At 43.2% G+C, this 22,578-nt stretch overlaps 1 protein-coding gene across 1 annotated transcript in view; it reads left to right on the forward strand.

Annotated features, from left to right (window-relative positions):
• NPC1 (NPC intracellular cholesterol transporter 1) overlaps positions 1-22,578 on the forward strand; it is a 54,458-nt gene that overhangs the window by 23,885 nt on the left and 7,995 nt on the right. Inside the window, exons 6-21 of the mRNA XM_066579619.1 lie at positions 324-573; positions 1,725-1,801; positions 2,706-3,076; positions 4,714-4,940; positions 6,789-6,889; positions 8,748-8,850; positions 9,009-9,198; positions 9,603-9,785; positions 11,306-11,420; positions 12,893-13,020; positions 15,051-15,191; positions 15,782-15,871; positions 15,974-16,164; positions 16,634-16,749; positions 18,721-18,850; positions 20,882-21,082. Coding sequence (XP_066435716.1) covers positions 324-573; positions 1,725-1,801; positions 2,706-3,076; positions 4,714-4,940; positions 6,789-6,889; positions 8,748-8,850; positions 9,009-9,198; positions 9,603-9,785; positions 11,306-11,420; positions 12,893-13,020; positions 15,051-15,191; positions 15,782-15,871; positions 15,974-16,164; positions 16,634-16,749; positions 18,721-18,850; positions 20,882-21,082 — 2,614 coding nt within the window. The remainder of the gene's footprint in view (positions 1-323; positions 574-1,724; positions 1,802-2,705; positions 3,077-4,713; positions 4,941-6,788; positions 6,890-8,747; positions 8,851-9,008; positions 9,199-9,602; positions 9,786-11,305; positions 11,421-12,892; positions 13,021-15,050; positions 15,192-15,781; positions 15,872-15,973; positions 16,165-16,633; positions 16,750-18,720; positions 18,851-20,881; positions 21,083-22,578) is intronic.

Below are 22,578 nucleotides of genomic sequence, written 5' to 3' on the forward strand. Positions count from 1 at the left end.
TTTGTAACCTATAAATTCCACAATAAGTGACCCTCTTGCAGGAAGGTTTATCCGAAGGTAATGTGGCTGATAGGGGGTTAGGGTGCTGCTCCTTCCCCGTTTGAACCACCACTGTATTGGGGAAGTGTTCCCCTTCATAAACTGCAAGAACTGTGATGATGCAATACAAGACTTCAAGAAACTAACATTTTTCAACTATTACCATTCAGAGCCATTTTTAGAACACCCTGTCACCTCTGATCTAGTCTTATAACTGCAGACCGATGGGCTTCTGAAGAGACTCCAGATCTGACTCCTGACTGTAGAATTGTTTGCCATTACAGACAAGCCCTTCCTCCAAATGATACCCATGAATAATGCAACCAAAGGATGCAATGAGTCGGTAGATGAAGATGGCTCTCCTTGCAGCTGCCAAGACTGCACAATGGTCTGTGGGGAGAAACCTGTGCCTCCACCGCCTCCTCAGCCATGGCTGATCTGGGGTTTCGATGCAATGGCGATCATCATGTGGCTAGCCTATGCTGCCTTTGTACTGCTTTTCTCTGCAGTTGTGATTGGAGCTTGGTGCTACAGGTAATAATTTTGGGTTGGGTTTACACTTTGGAGCTTTTTTTTTTTTTTCTGCTTCTTTGTATTGCCGTATCATACTTGTGAAAAATGAAAAATTGGAAAACTTCCAAGTGGTGATGGTAAAAGGCCACTCCAGTGAAAACACATTCTTCCATCTCTACAATCCTCATCTGTTTGCCGGTCACATTTTGGACATCTGCTCCTTTTGTATATTGTACTTACATGCAGTGGAGCTTCTTGTCTGATACTTATTGGACAGTACCTTGATTTTTTGATTTCTCCCTACTTTCTTTTCCTCGTTGCTTTGCTAACAATCCAGTGATGCATCACATGGCCAGTTAGAGCTACTACCATCTCTGCTTGCTTGGAGGACACTATTGTCATTACCCTCCTATATAGTCTCCTAAGTAAGGTAGGGACTTTAAATATATAGTCAGTGAGGATGAACTAAAATCTCCTTAATAGCTGTGTGATGGGAGCCTCTGGTCATCAGCAGTAACTGAGTTTGTCTCCCTATGAAGAGCCTGTGTGGTACAGTCATACAGGAAGCTCTGGTAGCTGAGATAATGAGTAGGCTACATGTCCTAACTCGAGAGTAGGATTCCAAAAAATGTTCAAATAGGAAGACATAACTAACTGCCCAAGGTAATACTAGCCGATTTATTTAAACCGGGCGACTAATTACATAAAGAAGGGGGAAAAAATGCTTTCACTACAGTGGCCTTTTAAGGCAAATAAGCTGGTCTAAAAACAAAGCAACTGTCACCTTTTTTTTTTTTTTTTTAAAATCTGAAATTCTAGTATATTAGGATTCTAATACAAGGTAGATCAATTATACAGTAAACCGTTAGCTTAGTGCCTTTGCCCCCAGAATATGGCGTGGATGTAGTAAGTTTTGTCTTATGCTCGCTGGAGATCGCGGGATTGAATGGGTGTTTTATTGCAGGTGGCTTTGGCAGCCTACCTGTGAACTTACTTGCATTGACTCCTACAAACGTATGTTCAAAAAAGACTTTCTAAGCTGGTTGGACACCTCCGCCCTGGAAGTAGCTCTACTTTCTGCTTTTGCTCAAAGTATCACGTTTAATGTTTTGTAGCAGCCAGTTTGAGAAGTTTTCTAGCCAGGCCATTTCATTTGTTCTCTTTGTTTGCAGAAAAAAGAACATTATTTCGGAGTACGCCCCAATTGACAGCACTTTAGCCTATTCGGTCAACTCCACTCCCATAGCAGGTACGTCTGATGCAGAGCGCTGCAATAGTTCAGAATGATTGGAGTCTTATTAATGGTTTACACCATGAGCCCCACAATAGCTAACTGCTGAGTAACTTGTAGTTTTCTTATTTGTGCATCTCAAGCCAGATGTGAAAATAAGGTTTTGTGTTTGTAAATGATTGGTAGTTAAAGGGGGTTCTGTCATTTATATTTATTTTTTACTTACCTATTCCTCCCCCATCAGTCTTCTTACCAGATCTTCCCCTCACAGATCATCTTCTGGCTCCTGCAGTTCCCTGGGTCACCTCACCTCCAGCTGGCCGGATCCTCTTCTTTTTTTTTTTTTTTCCTGTGACGAAGCGTACATTGCCGACTCTCTGCTTCCTGCAGGGCAATGTACGTAGCATTCAATGCCTACCAGGGAATGCCAAAAACTTGGCAGCCTGCTGCGCATGCACCATGTCTCGCTACTAGGGTTTCCTATACTACGGTATATGAAATACTAGCGGCGAGCTATAGCGCTGCCGATGTTTTGGAATTCCCTGCTAGGCGGTGAACACTGTCACTCGTAGCATTTGCTGCCCTGCATGAAGTGAACTGCAGCTAATGTATGCAACAGGAGATGATCTGGGGAGGAATAGTTAAATTTTTTTATTTAGTGTTTTTTTTGTTGTTGTTGTTGTTGTTGTTGTTTGTTTTTGGTGTTTTTATCTTTTTGTTTTTTCCCCCCTAATGACAAAACCCCTTTTAAAGGTTTTCTAATCGTACTCCTGTATCCATGCCATGAAAGTTTAAGTAATGGTGGTCTGACCACTAGATCTGTCTTCCACTGCTTTATTCTTCTTTTATATCAGTTGTGTGTAAATGTCTTTTTTTTTCTCTTCCCCCATATTACAAAATTTGTTGTATTGCATTAATACAGGTGAGCCTTCATGCTTTGACCGCATCGGGGAGCGACTTGAGAACTGTCTACGAGTAGCTTTTACCAAATGGGGATCCTTCTGTGTCCGGAACCCTTGGACTGTTATCTTTTTCTCCCTCGCTGCTATTGCCGTGTGCTGTGCTGGGATGAAGTACATGCATATTACTACAGACCCCGTGGAGCTTTGGTCTGATCCACACAGCCAGGCTCGCCAAGAGAAGGATTACTTCGATACCCACTTTGGACCTTTCTTCCGCACAGAGCAGCTGATTATCACTGCTCCCTACAGTAAGGGAGACATGTATAGCCCAGTTCCATCAGGAGATGACGTGCCGTTTGGCCCACCTCTAACCTTTGACATTCTGTCCCAGGTAACAAAATTCCTTTTTATTTTCCTTTTTTAATCTGTTTTTGAGGGATTTGTTGCAGTTGGCAGGGAGCTGCCCGGACAACTCTTCTCCCCATTCTTGGCTACTTTTCAAAGTCTATATCCTTGACACCCTGCAGTGTTTGAGTAGAGCATAGCGCTCTGTAATGTTGGCACCTGTCCGGATTTCATGCTGCCTGTGGTTGGGGCTTCATGCAACTAAAGAGGTTCTCATTAAGGGGATGTTTATAGGTGGACTATTTTTCAGCAGCTGACAATTCACACAAGCCCTCACCATTTGGTGCAGATGCACAGCAGCTCTCACTCCTTAAATTGAAGTGGTTAAATCCGCTGCGGATCACACCAAAATGTGCAGATCTCTTTTTCAGCTGCAGAAAATCTGCAGCAGATCTTCCCCGTGTGAACGCACCCTCCATGTGCACAAGAAGGGAAAGGCGCACTTTTTTAACTTTAGAATCTCCAAAACATTACATGCTCTTCCAACATCCATAATCCAGAATGCATAAGTCTTGTTGCCATCTTCAGCTAGTCTTCATTATAATAAGAGCCGTAGCGGAGCTCTATATGTAGCCGAGTAGTATATAGAGTAAGAATCAGCCATGTATGCTGCAAGACTATTTATTATATTGTTGTTGATATCCACTCCTTTCTTCACAGAGCCTCGCAGCTGTATTGTATCTATGCCATTGCCTCTCTAGAACAGCAGGAGTTGGTAGTATATGCTACATTGTCAATTTGGAGAGTAGCTGGACTAGTTTCAAACTTTTGACATGTCAGGGCTACCGAGCAATTTAGCCCTTCAGATGTCTTGTTTGTCTTTAGCTGTTGATAGGAGCCGAAAAGCAAAGTCTGAGGTCTATAAACCTTCTATAGACCTCTGTGTCCATCAGGCAACGAAGACACAGGGCTTGGGTGAGAGCTGTGGCCCCCTTGTTCTAGCAATCGGCAAGGATCTCTGCAGCGGGACTCCCACTGATCACAAGTTTTGACATGCCAAAAGTTTGTAAAAAGCGCAGTTAGGCCTAGTTTGCATTGGTCAATAACTGGGCCCAGTTCACTAGTAGCAGTAACTGTAAGGTCAGGACTTGACTTTGAGCATGCCATTGGTCAAATAACTGGCTCTAGTGAACTGGGACCAGAAATACAATCCCTCCTTCCGCTACTATTCAACTCTCCTATGTACTGAACTGTGCACGGTCCTGTTTGTTGACACGGGGGGGGGGTGCAAGTCGAGTGTACAGTAGAGTAAGCGAGCAACCATGCTGTCTGCTTACCACTTGACTCTCCCCAGTGCTTGCCTGCTTACTCTACTGTCCATCCGGCCAGCGTGTTTACGCTGATCAAGTGGACATGCTTTTACTAGCCTGCCTACTTAACCATTTACTTGAGCAATGTAAATTTAGGCCTTCCTCTTTAACCACCCATGGGCTGCGCAGACTGCCATGGGCTATTCTCATCAGTGAAGGCTGAGAAGAATGGGTCATGCTGAGATCTTTCACATGCGTGATTATCTAAATGGCCGCATGGGTTCTAATGGATCCACATGGACCAGTTATAAGCCTGTCTGAATAAGCCTTCTATTAACGGTAATGTTACTGAACTTTTTATTTCCTTCTCCAGGTTTTGGAACTACAAAGCGCCATTGAAGAATTAAGTGCAGAGTACCACAATGAGACTGTGATGCTGAAGGACATCTGCTTGGCTCCCCTGGCACCGTATAACAACAATTGTACAATCCTCAGTGTGCTGAACTACTTCCAGAACAGCTGGTCAGTACTGAACCATTCTGTGAGCGACGGGTTCTTTACTATAGCGGACTACCACACCCACTTCTTGTACTGTGTGAAGTAAGTTAGCTTTACCATCTCCTGGGTGTGAATATATGTGTATGTATGGAACTTGCTATTCTTTCTTCCTCTTGAATAATACCATGGTGGTTAAAAAGATCCCTATATGCAATGCTACTTCTCAGACTCCACAAATCCTTTCTTGGCACAATGCTTGGCACTTTAGTGGGTGTTGCACTCACTAGTATAACTTTATTAACATATCTTATGAACGGCGTCTTCTCTTTGATAAAACAAGAATGCAAAAAAGGAGGGTGAAAAACCGAACCAACAAACTAAAGCCTTTAACCCCTTCATGACACGGCCTATTTTGGCGTTGAGGACCAAGCGATTTTTTTGGTATTTTTCCATCTCCATTTTTCAAAAGCCATAACTTTTTTATTTTTCCGTGGACGCGGCCGTATAAGGGCTTGTTTTTTGCGTGGCGAACTGTAGTTTTTATCGATGCCAATTTTGGGTACATAGACTATATTGTAAATTTTATTTATTTATTTTTTTTTTTTTAATGATAGCAGAGAGAGAAAACACATCAATTCTGCCATAGATTTATTTTTTATTTTATTTTTTTTTTTTTACACCGTTAATCATGCAGCATAAATGAGACTTTCCATTTTTTTCTGCAGACCGGTACGGTTACAACGATACCAAAATTCTAACATTTTTTTTAGGTTTTCCCACTTTTCTGCAATAAAACCCCTTTTTTTTGGAAATCTTTTTTCTATTCTAAATTGCTGCATTCAAAGTCACGTAACTTTTTTATTATTTGATGTACAGAGCTCTGAGGGCTTATTTTTTGCGAGACGAGCTGTAGATTTTATTGGTACCATTTTGGCGTACATACGACTTTTTTGATCACTTTTATTGCGTTTTTAGTGAGGCAAAATGCTAAAAATGAGCATTTTGCCTCAGTTTTTTAGCTTTTTTTTAGCGTTTTTTTCGGTGCACAGTCAAAAGCATGTGCAACTTATTGTACGCATCGTTACGGACGCGACAATACCAAATATGTGGGGTTTTATTTTTTTTTGACCTTTTTTTTTTTATGCTAATCTGAGAAAAAGCATAAAAAATGGTTTTTTTACTCTTTTTTTTTTTTACATTTTTTTTAATTCATTTTTTAAATCTTTCTTTTTTTTACACTGTTTGTGTCCCTCTGAGGGACTTTAATCACTGCCCTGATGATCGCTGTCATTAGGCATGGCAGAGCTACTGCTCTCCCATGCCTTATCGCTCATACAGCGATCTCAGGCATAGGCAATACAGGACGCCAGTGTCTGGCGTCCTGTTGCCATGGTGACAGGCCGGGCTCTCGCGATGACATCGCGAGTTCCGGCCGGAGACACAGAGGGAGCCGCGCTCCCGCTGTGAACTCTTCCCCTGCCGCGATCTACTTAGATCGCGGCAGGGAAGGGGTTAAAAGTGGCGGGCGCATCTCCGATGTCTCCCCCCCCCCCCCCCGCTGCTGCAGCGAGACGCCGGCTGTGACTGACAGCCGGCTCCCGCTGCGGGATAGCGCTGGATCACATATGATCCAGCGCTATCTCCAGGACGTAAGTTTATGCCCTGTTGCGGGAAGTACCCCGCTCCCAGGACGTAAACTTACGCCCTGCAGCGGGAATGGGTTAATGGGACCTTTTAATTAGTCTGGCTCCTTTTCAAAAGCGAGCTAGTATTGTCTATGGGCACTGCCTAGTAATGCAGCTCTAACATGACCCATCAACAATAATAGCACTAATTTTTTAATTTGAATTTTCAAACCCCGCATGGGTTTTTACGTTTGCTATTGAGTTGCATGCCCCAACCACCTTGTACAATGATCTGTTTTCACCACTACATCTTAAATCTTCACAGATCTCCTGCATCGCTAAATGATACTTCTGTCCTTCACGATCCTTGCCTGGGTACATTTGGTGGGCCAATCTTCCCTTGGCTTGTACTTGGAGGCTATGATGGTGAGATAAATGTTATACAACTGTTATATTCACAGCTTGAGTGCATATTAATGCTAATGTATATGTCAGCACTCTTTACTAGTTAAAGAGAACATGCCATCAACTATAAGCGCTAAAAACTAAGTTATGGTGCTTCTAGTTTAGGCTGTGTGGTTCTGGGGAGCTGTTTTCATGCTCGCCCATTCCTGCTTTGTTCCCCTGCAAAGTCAGCATGTACTCACCAACTGGGTTCTTTTCAGAAGGCTGTGTGCGCACTCCCTTAGAGATGAATAGGAGTGCGTGCGCACAGCCTTGTGAAGATGGTCAAGGTGGTGTGTATATTCTGACTTTGCCAGGGGACAACGCAGAAACAGGTGACCAAGTGAGTATGAAATGAGGCTCCTCGAACTGTTACCTGAACTGCAAAAATCATCGATTTTTAATTTATGGTGCTTATTGTTGATGACTGGTTTCCTTTTAAATAGTCATATATTACCAGGCAGGCAACCTAAGCATGGCTTACCTGACTCTGGTGGATAGAAATGTGCATCAATGCCATTAGCTTTAGTGATTCACAGCTTACTCCCAGCGGGTAACCTAGTATTTAGAGCTAGAAAGACACATCGATCTAGTTCAGCCTATAATCTTACGACAACAGGCCCTTTTACACACAGCGATTTATCATTCAAAAGCCATCTTTTCAGTGATTAATCATTGGGTATAGATGTGCCCATCTTTCGCTTTTCTGCTGAATGATGATTTTTAGTTTGGCATGAAATCCATTTTTCGGCAGAAGAGCTGATAAGATGGACCTCACGCTGTGGTGTGTCCGGGGAGCGCTGATTACATTGTCTCAGCTGTCAGCCCAGTGGCAGAACAAAGGGAATTCCGAGAACAGCAGGTGGTCTGTTCTCTGAATACAGCTCCCGGCAGGTCAGACTACTAATTGGCACTAATGGTGATCATTTTTGTGTGGAAAAGGGCCTTTTATTCCGAAGCGCTTTCAAGGTACATGGGGAACACATACAATACGAGAATTACAGAAATTACAAGTTACATGTGGTATTCAATTATTTGGAAACAAATGGGGTAGGAATGATAATAGAAGGTACAGATGGTGGAGCAAGGGGGAACAGAGCAATGTGACAATAACATATGGTATACAGTTTTTAAGGACAGAAAACAGGGTAGGGGTAGTACAGGAGGTATGGGGCATTAAGTGTACATAATGGGCAAAAGTGGAAAGCTATAGGGAGGGGGAGGGGCATTTTGCGGGGGTGGGAGACTAGATCAGCTGGTTTGGTAGTCATCTTTGAAGAGGTGCGTCTTTAAGGCACATCTGAAGTTCCATTCCTCCGGGATTGTCCGAATGTTTTGGGGTAAAGTGTTCCAGAGGATCGGTGCTGCTCTAGAGAAGCCCTGGAGATGAGCGTGTGATGTCCGTATTAGAGGGGTGTTTAGTCTGAGTGTGTTAGCAGAGCAGAGTGCGCGGGAATGGGTGTTTATCCAGAAGAAGCCAAAAGGGTGGGCATAGGGACCCCATAGGTCATGGATATACTAGACTCCAGGCTCCCACCATGCACAGAGATCCTATGTGCACTGCAATTAAAAGCCGCAAAAAAAGTGTTTTTACACATAGCAGTTATATAGCTTTAATTTAACCCGCCCTCCGCTACTTCATGCACTGTGAATGAAATGATGGCACCTGTCTGGTTGTTCAGACAACGGTACGTCAAGAACAGCATGACAAAACATGCATTTTTCCTGTGATTTTTGCCGTATTTAGCACACTACCTGTATGTGCGGATACAACCTAGAATAAACCACTAGACTCAGAAAGGACTTTATTGCAAAGTGTCACCAAACGTATTTCTTGTAGGAGACAACTACAACAACGCTACGGCCCTCGTGATCACTTTCCCTGTGAACAACTTCCACAATAACACCGAGAAAACAAATAAAGCAAAAGCCTGGGAGAAAGCGTATGTATAATATATCCTCTGCCGTGTCAGTGACAGCCGGTAACTGGGGCTCTGGGGGTCCTGCACCGTCTGAATTGGGGATGTTTGTATTTGCTTTTATTAGTTGGCGTTTACATGCAGGCTTCTATAATTTGTCTTCACTTTTTATTTTTCTTTAGATTTATAGAGTTTGTGAAAAATTACAACAACACCAATTTATCAATTGCCTTTTCTACTGAGAGGAGCATTGAGGATGAAATCAACCGGGAGAGCGCGAGTGATGTGACCACGGTTCTCATCAGCTACGCCCTGATGTTCGTCTACATCTCGCTGGCCTTGGGCAACATCGGCCACTGCAGCAGCATCTTGGTGTGTGGCCTCTATTCCTGGTCTTGATTGGAGTTAAAAGAATATCATGCAGCCTGAAGTCCTTCCTAAAATATTAAATTGGAACATTAAAATCCGTCTGCACTTTGGACACTTGGCAGTCAGTTTTAATTGTTCCAATATATCTAAAACTGGTTTTGTGTCCTCTTGCGCTGGGCGCTTGATCAAATGTATTTGATTATTTTATGATCTTGCTGAATCACGATTCTGATTTTAATCAAAATCGTGAAAACTATATTTGAAAACGAATATTGGGCAGCAGCAGGATGGAAGGGGACCACTGGTGTGTGCGTGGTGTGAGGAGTGGAGCTGTGCGCCGATGAGCCGGGAAAGCCGTTGCATTATTTACTGTAATGTCTTTCATTGTTCACTTCTTCATCTTGCAGGTGGACTCTAAGGTCTCGCTGGGTATTTCTGGCATCCTGATTGTTCTGAGTTCTGTGGCTTGTTCTCTGGGGGTCTTCAGTTATGCTCGCATTCCACTCACCCTCATAGTAATAGAGGTCATCCCGTTTTTGGTTCTTGCTGTTGGAGTGGATAACATATACATCATTGTACAGACTCTACAGGTACAGCATCCTTAGTTCTCATTTTATATTTAGTTTTAAAATGCTGCTTGTTTCTTTTGTGGACATGAAAAATGGATGGCATACAGAAGTTAAAGGGGTTGTCCCGCGCCGAAACGGGTTTTTTTAAAAATTCAATAGCTAGCACCCCCCCCCCCCCCGTTCGGCGCGAGACAAACCCGATGCAGGGGTAAAAAAAAAAACCCGTCCGGTACTTACCCGAATCCCGGCGCTGCTGCGACTTCTTACTTACCTTGCGAAGATGGCCGCCAGGATCTTCACCCACGATGCACCGCGGGTCTTCTCCCATGGTGCACCGTGGGCTCTGTGCGTTCCATTGCCGATTCCAGCCTCCTGATTGGCTAGAATCGGCACACGTGACGGGGCGGAGCTACGAGGAGCCGCTCTCCGGCCTGAGCGGCCCCATTCAGAAGAAAAAAGACCAGACTGCGCAAGCGCGTCTAATCGGGCGATTAGACGCTGAAATTAGACGGCACCATGGAGACGGGGACGCTAGCAACGGAACAGGTAAGTGAATAACTTCTGTATGGCTCATAATTAATGCACAATGTACATTACAAAGTGCATTAATATGGCCATACAGAAGTGTATACCCCACTTGCTTTCGCAGGACAACCCCCTTTAAGACAGACATGAATGGGGAAAAAAACACACTATGTTCTTGGACGCAACCTGGACGAGTCTTTAAGTGCTCTTGTGAATTCGTCCTAAGTACTTAGGTTCTGAAACACTGTGCTTATTTCTTTGTAACAAACACATTATTTATATAGTGCTAACATACTCCTTGTCCAATAATGCGCCCCTCTCAAACTCTGTTAACTGGCCAAAATCTTTGATTGCGTCTTAGAGGCATCCAGTGGTCATCAAGCTCTATACAAGTGGCATAAGAGGTCACTGCACACAAGGAGCCTCTGAGAGCCTTTTTATAGGCCAAGGGGGATCCACTTTTAGGTGCTCAGGTGGCAAGACCGTTCATCTAATCACGCCACAACTCTAATCAGATGCCTGAGATGTAACTGCATGCCGAGTTTGCTGTAAGACTGCTCCTTCTAGGTGCTTGTGAATGGAGTAGTAGTGCATATAGATGTGACTGCTGCATTTACTTCTTTGGAACGTAAGGAGATTGCTGAGTGCACAGATCTCCACCTGTCCCATAGAAGTGAATAGAGTAGTAGTCGAGCAAGCACACCGCTCACAGCGGCATTCAGCTGCAAAGTTCTCAGGGTTGTTGTGAATCTCAGCATTTATCTCCTACCCCGTGGGATAAATGCCTTTTGGTGATTTAAATCACTTTAAAAGACCCAGAAACCTGGCAGCTATCGTGGTCCATGGACTCTCATGATTCATTGGGGCCAGTTTCAAAGTCAGAGCTACGATTGCTCTGTAGTGTTGATGTGAACTGAACCCAGCGGCCTTGGCCAGCAGAGCTTTGTGGATTAGATGGGTGATTGGATATTTGCTTTTACACTTATTGGTATAAACCAATGTTTGTTCTCTTTTAGAGGGATGAACGACTTGAAGGGGAAAAGCTTGATCAGCAGATTGGCAGAGTCCTGGGTGATGTAGCCCCCAGCATATTCCTCTCCTCCTTCTCGGAGACGGTGGCCTTTTTCTTGGGTAATTTCTCGTAGCCTGGCATCGTTTAGTTTTATGTGCCTCGATAAATCTTCAAATGAAAATATAACAAGATATAACAAAAAGTATAAGGACAGCGCTCGCAGGGAGAAATCAAGTAAAATGTTGCCTCTTTGGCTAAATAAGTAAGGTGTAGACTTACCCGGTGTTAAGTAGGACCCTATATAGGGACCAACTAACTCCCCATGTCCACGTGAGCTTTAAATAAATAATTGATCCTCCTCCAGAGTTCCTTTTTTATCCTGTCAGGCTAGAGACAAGGAGAGCCAGCAGATTCTATCACCGTATCCTTACAGGGATCCGTATCCAAACAGACAAAGTATATAAGAAAAAAAGATCTGCGCTTCTTAAGGAAAGCAAATCCTCTGGTACCAATGGTAAATGTATCCCCCGTTTATTCTGTACGACGCGTTTTGTCCTTAGGACTTTATCAAGTACATACACATTAAAATACAATTACACTTTATATAGAAAACCTATTTACCTCTCCTGATGGGGATCCACGGAGACACAGAGGCAGCCGTGGATCCCCATCAGGAGAGGTAAATAGGTTTTCTATATAAAGTGTTTTAATGTGTATGTACTTAATAAAGTCCTAATGACGAAACACGTCGTACAGAATAAACGGAGGATACATTTACCATTGGTACCAGAGGATTTGCTTTCCTTAAGAAGCGCAGATCTTTTTTTCTTATATACTTTGTCCAAATGAAAATATACAAAGCGTTCAAACCCTATATAGAAAACGTCCACCAATTTAAAGGGAAAAACAGTATTGGGATGCGACTATGTATTACTATGATACATTGTCATACCCAAAATTAGGCTACCATATCCCTTTAGTAACAAAGGGTCATTGATGCTCCTGTGTCCAGGTCACAGTCGGCAGTTCTGGTATTCCTATTTTCAAAAAGTCAAAACTTCTTAGCTTTTTGCTGATGGCCCTATGTGAGGGCTTGTTTTTTTGAAGAGCAACCTGTAGTTTTTGTTGGTACCATTTTGGGGTTCGTACAACTCCACAGGATGAGCGACCTATATCCAAATCAACATAATATACAAGCTCGCTATTGGACTAGACGGTCATATTCAATTGTGTATACACCTCTTATCAGTGAGCTCCACACCGTCCCCAGAATATAGGCTTAATAGCCCTAGGACCAAACAAGGAGCATATGCCAAGAGTCTGCAAGAACAATGAATGAACGGAACACTCTTATCGCTCCAGTTCTTCTGTATGTGTGATATAGCCCACTAGGTCACGCTGGTTCAGGTGGCTCCACATCAATTGTAGGTTTATAGAAAATACACTCATCTTGTCTCATTTTTTACTTCATATAATGATACTATAATAATATATACTGCAGTCTCCCATTTTAGTCACACAGTGTCTTATCCCTTTCTTTTCTACCTGTATTATAAATAACTTTCATTGTAACCTGATTGTGTCCCCCTAGGAGCGCTGTCATCCATGCCAGCTGTGCGAACCTTTTCCCTCTTTGCTGGAATGGCTGTGTTTTTCGACTTTCTGCTCCAAATTACCTGCTTTGTGAGCTTACTTGGCTTGGACATCAAGAGACAAGAGGTGAATATGTGGATTTAAGCTTCAAACAGTGTTTTGGTTTTTTTTATTTTTTTTAAATTTTTTAAAATATAAAGCGCCTCCAAATCCTCCTTTCCTACACAGTTCTAAAGTTAAATGATATCTTGTCAGGCTGCAGTTTTCTCATGGGGCAGAAGTAATTGGCAAGTTCTTCTATTACTCTTCACATTTATTCCACTAATGGCCCTCTTACACGGTCCGTCAGTCGGGTAAACGTCTGCACGAGCGCTGATGTCACCGCTAAGGCCGTTGGCGCTTTTGCAGTGTTTACACTGACGGACTTCACCGCTGGATCGCGGACTTCTCACTCAGCTCTTTACCCTCTATGTGAAGCACTGAGTGTTTACACAGAACAACAAGCCCGCGATCCCACAATGGTTAGGCTGACAAACTCGGTGATAAAAACCGGTAAACGAATAGTGAGTGCTTCTCCCCCCCCCCCCCTTCTATAGAACTACTACTACAAAGTATTTAACACTTGAGGTGCTGACACTTAGTTTTAGCATAGATGGAACTTCTTTAGTATTAAATACTGAAGTATTAAGTACTCACTGTTGCCCTCATCCACTCACGGTTCGATTTTATTGCAACTCGCTGCTGATAGGCCTCCCCCGCACGAGACTCTCCCCTCTCTAATCCATCCTGAATGCGTCAGCCAGGCTCCTCTTCCTGTCCAGCCACCCATCAAATACAGAATTCGACTTAAACTCACTACCCTCATTCACAAAGCTGTCACCAGCACGGCACCACCCTACATTGCATCCCTCATCTCAATCCACCACTCATCCTGTACTCTTTGCTACGCTAACTAAATCAGACTAAGTGCTCCTTTAATTTGAACCTCTCATTCCTGCCTCCAAGACTTCTCCAGAGCAGCACCAGTCCTCTGGGACGCGCTACCAAAAGCTATCCAGGCAATAGCTGACACACTAAACTTCAGGCGTGCTCTAAAAACGCACCTCTTCAGGGAGCCATACCCTATCTCCTATGCCAAACCCCTCTTTACTCTGCCTGATAACATGCTGCCTGTCCTAGTGACTGCAATCCCTGCTAGCTGCCATCAACCGCCCCCTGAGTCAAAATTGTGTATAGCATCCCACACTCCACCTCCCCACCCCTTTACCTTCTGTATCACCCCATTATCTTTAGTATATAAGCTCATTGGAGCAGGACCCGCACCCCTACTGTCTCCATCAATTGATTCCTTTTTTTTTTTTAACTCCTGTTCTGTTCTCAATAAAATATCAAATTACATTACTCGGTGACAAACCTGAGTGTAACATGGTTCAAGTCCACGAATCTGTTACAATTACTTACTACAATATACACTGTATAGCATGGCATACTTGGAAAGATAATTTTCAGAGTTCAGGATATTCTCTTCATACCTGTGAAGGGTTGAATGGCACCTGGATGGGTTGAAAACCTAATTTGGTCTACCGATTGCTGAAATGCGTTCTGCGTGTGGGCTGTGGTTGATGGGCCACACCAAATTCCCCAGACTTTGTAGAATTTATCTGGGCACTTTCTATTTTTGTATGCTATTTTTTTTCATACGGGAGAATAGAACGGACTAGATTGCGCCATTGGGGGAGCGTCGGGGGGTCTCCTATCCATCCAGTGCAATGCTACAACCTTACAGGCCAGAAACAGCACCTCGCCAAGAAAAATGCAGATATGGAATTGCCACCGCTCTTCACCCAGAATACCTAGCAGACATACAGCAGGGTTTGGTTGCAGTGGCACCCCCAATAGTTGTCCCAGTCTGTAACCTCCGTCCAGAAGGAGTATACCATCCGACAGCTCCACATCAGATGGTTAAACTTACAGTTTTGCTTCTTTCCCCCTGCTTTGTAAGCGCTGTGGAATATGTTGGCGCTATATAAAGATTATTATTATATACATTATATTCTCTCTTTGGGGGAGAATTTGCAGCAGACAGTAGTTTAGCAGGTTATAAACCCTGTAGGTACCACTTTGATGGCTGACCCACTTTTTACTTTTATTCATAGAAAAATAGGTTGGACATCCTTTGCTGTGTTCCAGGATGCAGAAGAAATCGGGGGTCTGGAAAACCAAAAAGCTGGCTCTTCCTGTTCTTTAAAAAGATTTACTCACCAATATTATTGAAAGACTGGCTGAGACCCATAGTGGTATGTATGATATGTCACTGCATAAAGTGATTGTAAGAATGGAGTCCCACACTAGGTGAATGGCATTAGTGACCTAGAACACTGATGACTAGGTGAATCTGGGCGACAAGATGTACGTGATGTTATGTTGGTCTTACCGCTTGTCAGCAGTCCGGCGGGGTGGACGCTGCTGTTCCATAGTGGCGGCTATCTTCAATGAGAGAGAATGCCTGTGTCTTCAAACATATGTGCTAGGTTTCCATAGGCTCCTATTAGGAGACCTTTAGAACTTGAATGCGCCTTGTAAATTCCCCAAATGTTTCATCCTCTACACTGCCTCAGTGACAATGTTACAGTAGCTTAGTGTGCGTTTTTTTTTTTTAACAAGTTCCTGTTTTAATAAAAAAAATTTAATATAAGGGTCCTTGTATACAGAAAACTACAAAGTGTCTCAGGTAGAATGCAATCTTGTAGAGTCATTTTATTTTATACCTGTTTGATATTCTGCATGACTTTACATGCTGGGAATGTATTTCGGACCACCATTAGACTTGTAAGTGCCATTGCTGGGTACAGCTGCTTACTTACCTGCTTGGTAATCTGTTCTACAGGTATCTGTCTTTGTAGGAATGCTTTCCTTCAGTATCGCTGTGGTTAATAAAGTAGAAATTGGTTTGGACCAGTCGTTGTCTATGCCAGATGTAAGTTCACACTAAGTTTATACTTCCTTTGTAGACGTTGTATGGCTTTATTCACTTGGCTGCATGTGCTTGTATTCTATCGTGTTCCATTTTCTTTTGCAGGATTCCTATGTTCTGAAGTATTTTGACTCCCTAAATAAGTTCATGCACAGCGGCCCGCCCGTCTACTTTGTGGTAGAAGAGGGGCATGATTACAAATCCCCAGAGGGGCAGGCTATGGTGTGCGGTGGGGCCGGCTGTAATAACAACTCGCTTGTACAACAGATTTATAATGCAGCACAAATGGACAACTAGTAAGTGAGCCAGGAGACTGATGATCAGATATTTTATAGAACTCCTTAGTTGAGTTGTATCAATATTTGTTAAACATTGTTAAAGAATTTTGTTAGTGTCTTTTTTTTTATTTTTATGTGTGTGTGCATATAATATATATCACACACACACACACACACACACTTCTTAGTTCGGCATTTACACTGAACGATAATCTTCAGATTCTTGCTGGATCGTGAGAATCAGAACTATTATGGCCCTGGGCCTTAAGAGAGCCTCTCATTCATGTCAGTGAGTCGGCTCCTGTCCATTGTGTGAATGGTCCCGGAGTTCTGGCTGCCCCATAGTAATGTACAGAACATAGAATAGAAAATATACAATCAGGAAATGAACTAGAAACATGTTTATCTGGTTTTAATTAGTGTAAACCAAATCCAGGTGATGCTTTCTTTTCCTTTTAACTCTGTCATATCTTTCATGTTATTTTAGCACAAAAATTGGCTATGCTCCATCATCCTGGCTTGATGATTACTTTGATTGGGTGAAGCCTCAGTCGTCTTGTTGCCGAGTATATAACAACACTGAGAAATTCTGCAATGCTTCAGGTAGATTTTCATCTAATTGTCTGTATTATCATAGTTTTGTTATGCATCTCTCATGGAATAAACTGTCTAGCAAGTTATAAAAAGGAATTTACACAAAGATGAATATGAATTCTGTATGTGAAAGGTCATTTATGTTGAACTCGAGAACAAATGTTCCTCCTTACATAAAAAGTGGAAGTCAACTGAGTAAAATGCATGAAGAAAAGGCTGCAGCAAGTGGTATGTAAGCTGAACTGTGCACCCAGTACCAGGCAGCTGCTGCCAAAGCCTCATACCTTGTATGAATCACTAATTTGACCACTTATGAAAGTGTGTGTGTGTGTGTGTGTGTGTGTGTGTGTGTGTGTGTGTGTGTGTGTGTGTGTGTGTGTTGTTTGGTTCTGGGCACAAATATATGAGCAACACTGCTGTAGAGGGTTCTACAGCTAAAATTAAGAGAGGGTGGTTTGCATTGATCAGGCAGAGCACTGTACACTTTGTAGCGGCTGTGCCTGGTACTGCAACTTGCTGCAGTACCCTAGGGGAGATTGGCTAAACTGCTATGGAGCAAGATCTGAGCAAAATAAATAAATTTTTGTTCTTTGGAATCTTTTTTTTTTTTTTTTTTTTTTTCTTCAAGCTAGTCACAGGTTAACTTTTAAGGATGTCTGACTGTAAAAAGTTCCCAACCCAATAAGAAGTTCAGTTCAGTGCAGGAGATTACCAAAGCTTTTGAGCTCGGTAAACTCCAGTGTTGTCATTGACGTGAATGGAGCAATGACAAGTTACCTGCTATAGTCACTCTGAGACCCACCGGACCCCTGTTCGAATCTGTGTAGGTCCCAGGATAGGGGATTCCATCTATGCAGCAAAGAAACAGAAATAAACTAATCCGGTGTTACGACCATTGATTTCAGTGGGTTTTGTAAATAAAGGAAAGCAAATGGAAAGGTTTTAATTTGCTTCCATTTTGTTAGGTTTTTGTATATAGGAACACTGTGCAGCTTTCCAGGTTTTAAAAACCCACATTGAAATCAATAGTGGTAAAAATCTGTTTATTTCTGTTAATTCCATCACTGCTCCAAAAACGGAACCAAGAAACAGAATTTATAACTGAAGCTTTTTTGCTTTTACACAGCACTTTTGTTCTTGCATAATAATGCTCCTCCTTGTGAGATGCCATAGAGAGCCGTCCTCCTAATATACACCATAGATCAACTCCATTCTCCAACTGAAGTCATAATCCCCCAACCCACCACCCCCTCGCATAAAGAAACAAGCTGAAGAGCGCTGGCTAACAGTGGAGGGAGGAGAGGCTCTTCTCACCCACCAAATGCCCGGAGACCAGGACTGCAGATAACACTGAAGTGCCCTGTAGAACAACAACTGCAGCAATGCCGCCCCGTTTGCCCACTTTAGACTGAACATTTTGTGAACGATATTAGTTCTGACAACTTAACGATAATTGTTCGGTTTAAACACGGGCAAGCTACTGAATGACGAGTGAGAATTGCGAGCTTTTGGCTGTATACAGAATGATCCCAGACAGATGACTGGTCCCAGTGGGTGGTGATTTATCTACTCTGACAATCTCATTCGCTTTTGCTTTTTTTGGAGGGACTGGATTGATGAACAGAACAGCAATCGTGCGTGCGTGTGTGGTTATAACATGTTACATTTTCATTATGCGTTTGTTTTATTCCGATGGGTAAACAGATGGTGGCTGTTGACTGCCGCATCTAAGGGGTTATCTCTGGTCCCGGCCAGCACATTCTCCCATTGTCCAGTTAGTGCTTCTTGTATCAGACTGTATGACACACCCTTTTGACAAGGGGAATGGTGCCACCCAGTTGTCTATTCATTAATTTCTCTGAGGAATAACTGAGTATAAGAAAAGCTATTCCACAATTGTTGTTTCCGGACATGTAACTGATCTATGGTTAGATGTTCCAGCATCACTGCTCAGCACTTCTTGTCCCTTTTTTCCTCTAGTTGTAGATCCGTTGTGCATTCGCTGTCGTAGTTTCACTCCAGAAGGCAAGCGGAAGCCAGAAGGAGAGGAGTTTATGAAATTCCTGCCTATGTTTCTTTCTGACAACCCCAATCCCAAGTGTGGTAAAGGGTAAGTTATTGGCATACTGTGGTTTTATAACGGAAGCCAGTAAAGGCTGGTGTATATCCGTCTATTACAGATGAATGTCTCTGATACGGTGTGTGAACAGCTTTCCATAAATCAGTAGTACAAACGAAGATGTTGGCACTTTGGAAAAATAAAGGCATTTTTAGTAATATTACGCTTACCAGACAGTTTCTCATCCTACCTCATTAACTGTTCATTCACTCGTGAGTTCCCCAACAAAACTGATACAGCAAAGAGGAGTTGGCTTTTAGCTCCACTGAGAGATGAGGTTACAGTTGTAAAAGCATATGAAATGGGGAGGAAGGTGTGTGTGTGTGTGTGGCTGGCTGGCTGGCTGGCTGTGGCTGTGGCTGTGGCAGAGACATTCACATTGTTGGTTGTGTTTTATCATCTCAACTCAGTGCTGAATTCACAGCTACACTACTCGGTACTGCTGTATAGTGTCCTCCATTATGGTTTTTGTTTCTCAGTGTGCAACCAAGATATAAGGGAACAAGATCTCCTCTTTATGCTGAGTATTGCATACACTATAATAACAAGTGTGCGGTTTCATCCTGTCCCAGTGCAGTTTCATGGGACAAATTTAACAAGGCATCCACCTGTCAATACACTTGTGATGCCACTGGCTGTCCTGTGCTCCAGAAAGTAAATGTATGCCAGCTATGAACTTGCGTAGACTTGCACTGAGACGTTTGCCAGCTTCTGGTGTAAATTCTAGTAAATTTGTGCGCCCCCATCTGTAATACAAAGTAGAAAAAATGGCAAGTTTTGCAGAGAGCACACAGTCACATTTTTTTTTTTGTTGTTGTGTTTTTAGCCAGAATCCTGGTATATGGCCCTCTTAACCCTTTCCAATCCACTGTCTGACATCTGAAGACATTATGATTTAAGGCTGTACAGCTCCGATATTGGAAGACATCCATCAGGGTTCTCTTACTGTATATTGCAAGCCTCTCTGCTGTCGGTGCCTATCCAATGTGTCACCTCATGCAGTACTGGCTTTAGCCAGCAGATAGCACTGTTGTATAACGGCAGAAAAAGAGTAAGCCCCCTAGGAAAACCAGGATAGAGATTGGATTGAAAAGGGTTAAAACTCGCCCAATATTTTCACTGAAATGCTAGTGTTTCCCTAAGACCTAGCTCTCTCTAATGCGGGAGCCTATTAGAATGTTGCGCTGCCCGTGATTTGGACAGCATGAATTTTCTGACAGGTTCATTGTAAGAAAGTGAGGAAAGGAGCCTTGAAAAGTTGTTTATACACTTTAAGTCGGTCCCCACATTGTGGCTGCCACATACGGCCAGAATTGTGTTCAGAAGACCACATCGGGCGGGATTTTCAAACTTCTCGTTAAGTGGCTGTATAATTCTGCTTAGTTTTTCCTGCAAAACCACACCGCCTTTTAAGATGATTGGTAATGGCTGCAGTTAAAACTGGTATTCCCATCATACGTTTGCATCCAGTAACAAGCTAAGTAATGCACAGTGGAGGGGTGTGAACTGCATGCTACATCCACAGTCTGGAGACCCCCCTAGAAACCGATGCCGTTACAGCAGAGCAGCCCATCTCTAACAGTTGTGATGGCTGTATCTTGTCAGGTGGAAGGTCTTTTTATGGAACAGAATAGTTTTGTTAATTAGCGTATTGGAGAATTGCTTTCTAAACAGGTTGCTCAACTTTTCACCATTTACAAGAGTTAAGTTTGAGTCCAAGACACTAATGGCCATGAAACTGACTAAAATGCTGGAATATATGTCAAGTCAGGGCTGTGTGGTAGAGCTTCATTCTAACTGTACATAGTAGAGGCTCTACTATAATGCTTGAGGTCACGGATGTGACTGTATATGAAGATGCAGCAAGCCCTGTCTGACGGGCTCCTGTCATAACTGTATGTAGCTTTAGTGTTCGGTGACATTGGATGGTTACAGTCTGCTGGATGATGAGTTACAAGCTGTTTAGTTGACATCTGCTGGTTGGAACCCATGGTAATTATTTGGTTGTATATCTTTTTAAAGTGGACATGCAGCGTACGGCTCTGCGGTGAACCTGCTCTCCAATAACACGGACGTCGGGGCCACCTACTTTATGACTTATCACACCGTCCTGCATAACTCCTCGGACTTCATCGATGCCCTACGAAAAGCACGAATGATAACCAAAAACATTACAAAAAGCATGGATACCCCGAGCAGGAACATCAGTGTCTTCGCTTACAGGTACTGTAGTTTCCAGAATTACATGCTAGCTGGATTGGTGATACTTTAGAAGTGTGTTTGCTACGCAGGGACATTGAGGCAACCTGAGTTTCGTAGGTAACTTATAGCTGTAATTTATGGCAAGCTTGTTTGTTTTGGGTTTTTTTCTCCTCTTCTCCAGAATGAATTGAAATGTGTTACCCTATGTTTTGTATAGGCAATTCTGTAAACCGCTTGCTGCTAACCTTGTGTTTATAGCAGTATTCTTAAAGGGATTGTCCAGGATTAGAAAAACATGACCAAAGGTCCAAAGGTTTTGTTTGGTACTGTACCTCAGTCCTATTCAATTCAGTGGAGCTGAGCTGCTATCCCAGACACAACCTATGGACAGGTGTGGTGCCATTTCTATAATATTGGACTACAACCCCTTTAATATCACTGGTACGTGGGAGGGAGTGCAGTGCCTTGGGCTTATTTTGAAGAACATCCTTTTAGTGGTCAGTTTTCCTAATGCAAGAATATACTTATTACTTCAGACCAAGAGCCTCCTTCCTCGCCCCTCATTGGGGGACACTGTAGACCTTAGGTATAGCTCTTGCCACTAGGAGGTGGACACTAAGCACAGAGTCCCTCCTACCAGCTATACCCTACCTGCAGACACTGAGCTAAATCCGTTTTAGCTTGAGGCCCTTTAACATGGAACAATTATCATTCAGAAAATCACTTAATGAGCAAAAATGAACAATAATCCTGCAGTGTAAACACGGGCAACAAATGAAGTATGAACAATTAATTTACTTATCGTTCATCATTCAGTTCACATAATGTTAAAAATCCTCATTGGCTTGGACACTAATCCTTTTAGTTTAAACACAATCGTTCAGTCGTTCTCATTTCCTGCTACCCATTCTAGGAAATCCCAGGCTTTATTACTGGTATTTTACTGGTACTTTATTACTGTATTCTGTTGTGGATGTCTGACAGACCCTTTTTACCATCTCTACCCGTGGCCACGTTTTTTCCACCTCTTTGGAATCTCTGTCATTTCTGTCTCCACAGTCGTCCGCTGCTTCAGGGTCGTCTCCTTCCCCACATGCAGGGGTCTGGATACACCTCCCGGCCGTGGCTGGTAGTGACCTGGCTGCCACAGAATACAGCCCAACGTGTTGCGCCACAGACATGCGCCTTATTCCCCGGCCTTTTAGTGCTCGCCATTTGCATCTCTTTGGGCTCCAGACTAGTGTTGTGGATCTCTATCGACGGATGATTCCCCAATCTAAGCCTGGGCTTTTCGGGCCTACAAGGCTGATAACTGGAGGTGGGACTTCCTCAGTAGCCCTCTATTGTGGAATGCACATTTCTCATCCGTATCATTCGGGGACCCAGCAAGACCTTGGGTATAGCTGATGCCACCGTCTGCCTTCAATAGTGTACCCAATGATATCTGCAGCAGCACTCTTGGACTCTTTCCCTGCTTAGCAACAGGTCTGAGATGCCAGTAGGAGACTGGTGCATGT

The sequence above is a fragment of the Eleutherodactylus coqui genome, chromosome 9 (assembly GCF_035609145.1).
Source record: "Eleutherodactylus coqui strain aEleCoq1 chromosome 9, aEleCoq1.hap1, whole genome shotgun sequence".
NCBI lineage: Eukaryota > Metazoa > Chordata > Amphibia > Anura > Eleutherodactylidae > Eleutherodactylus > Eleutherodactylus coqui.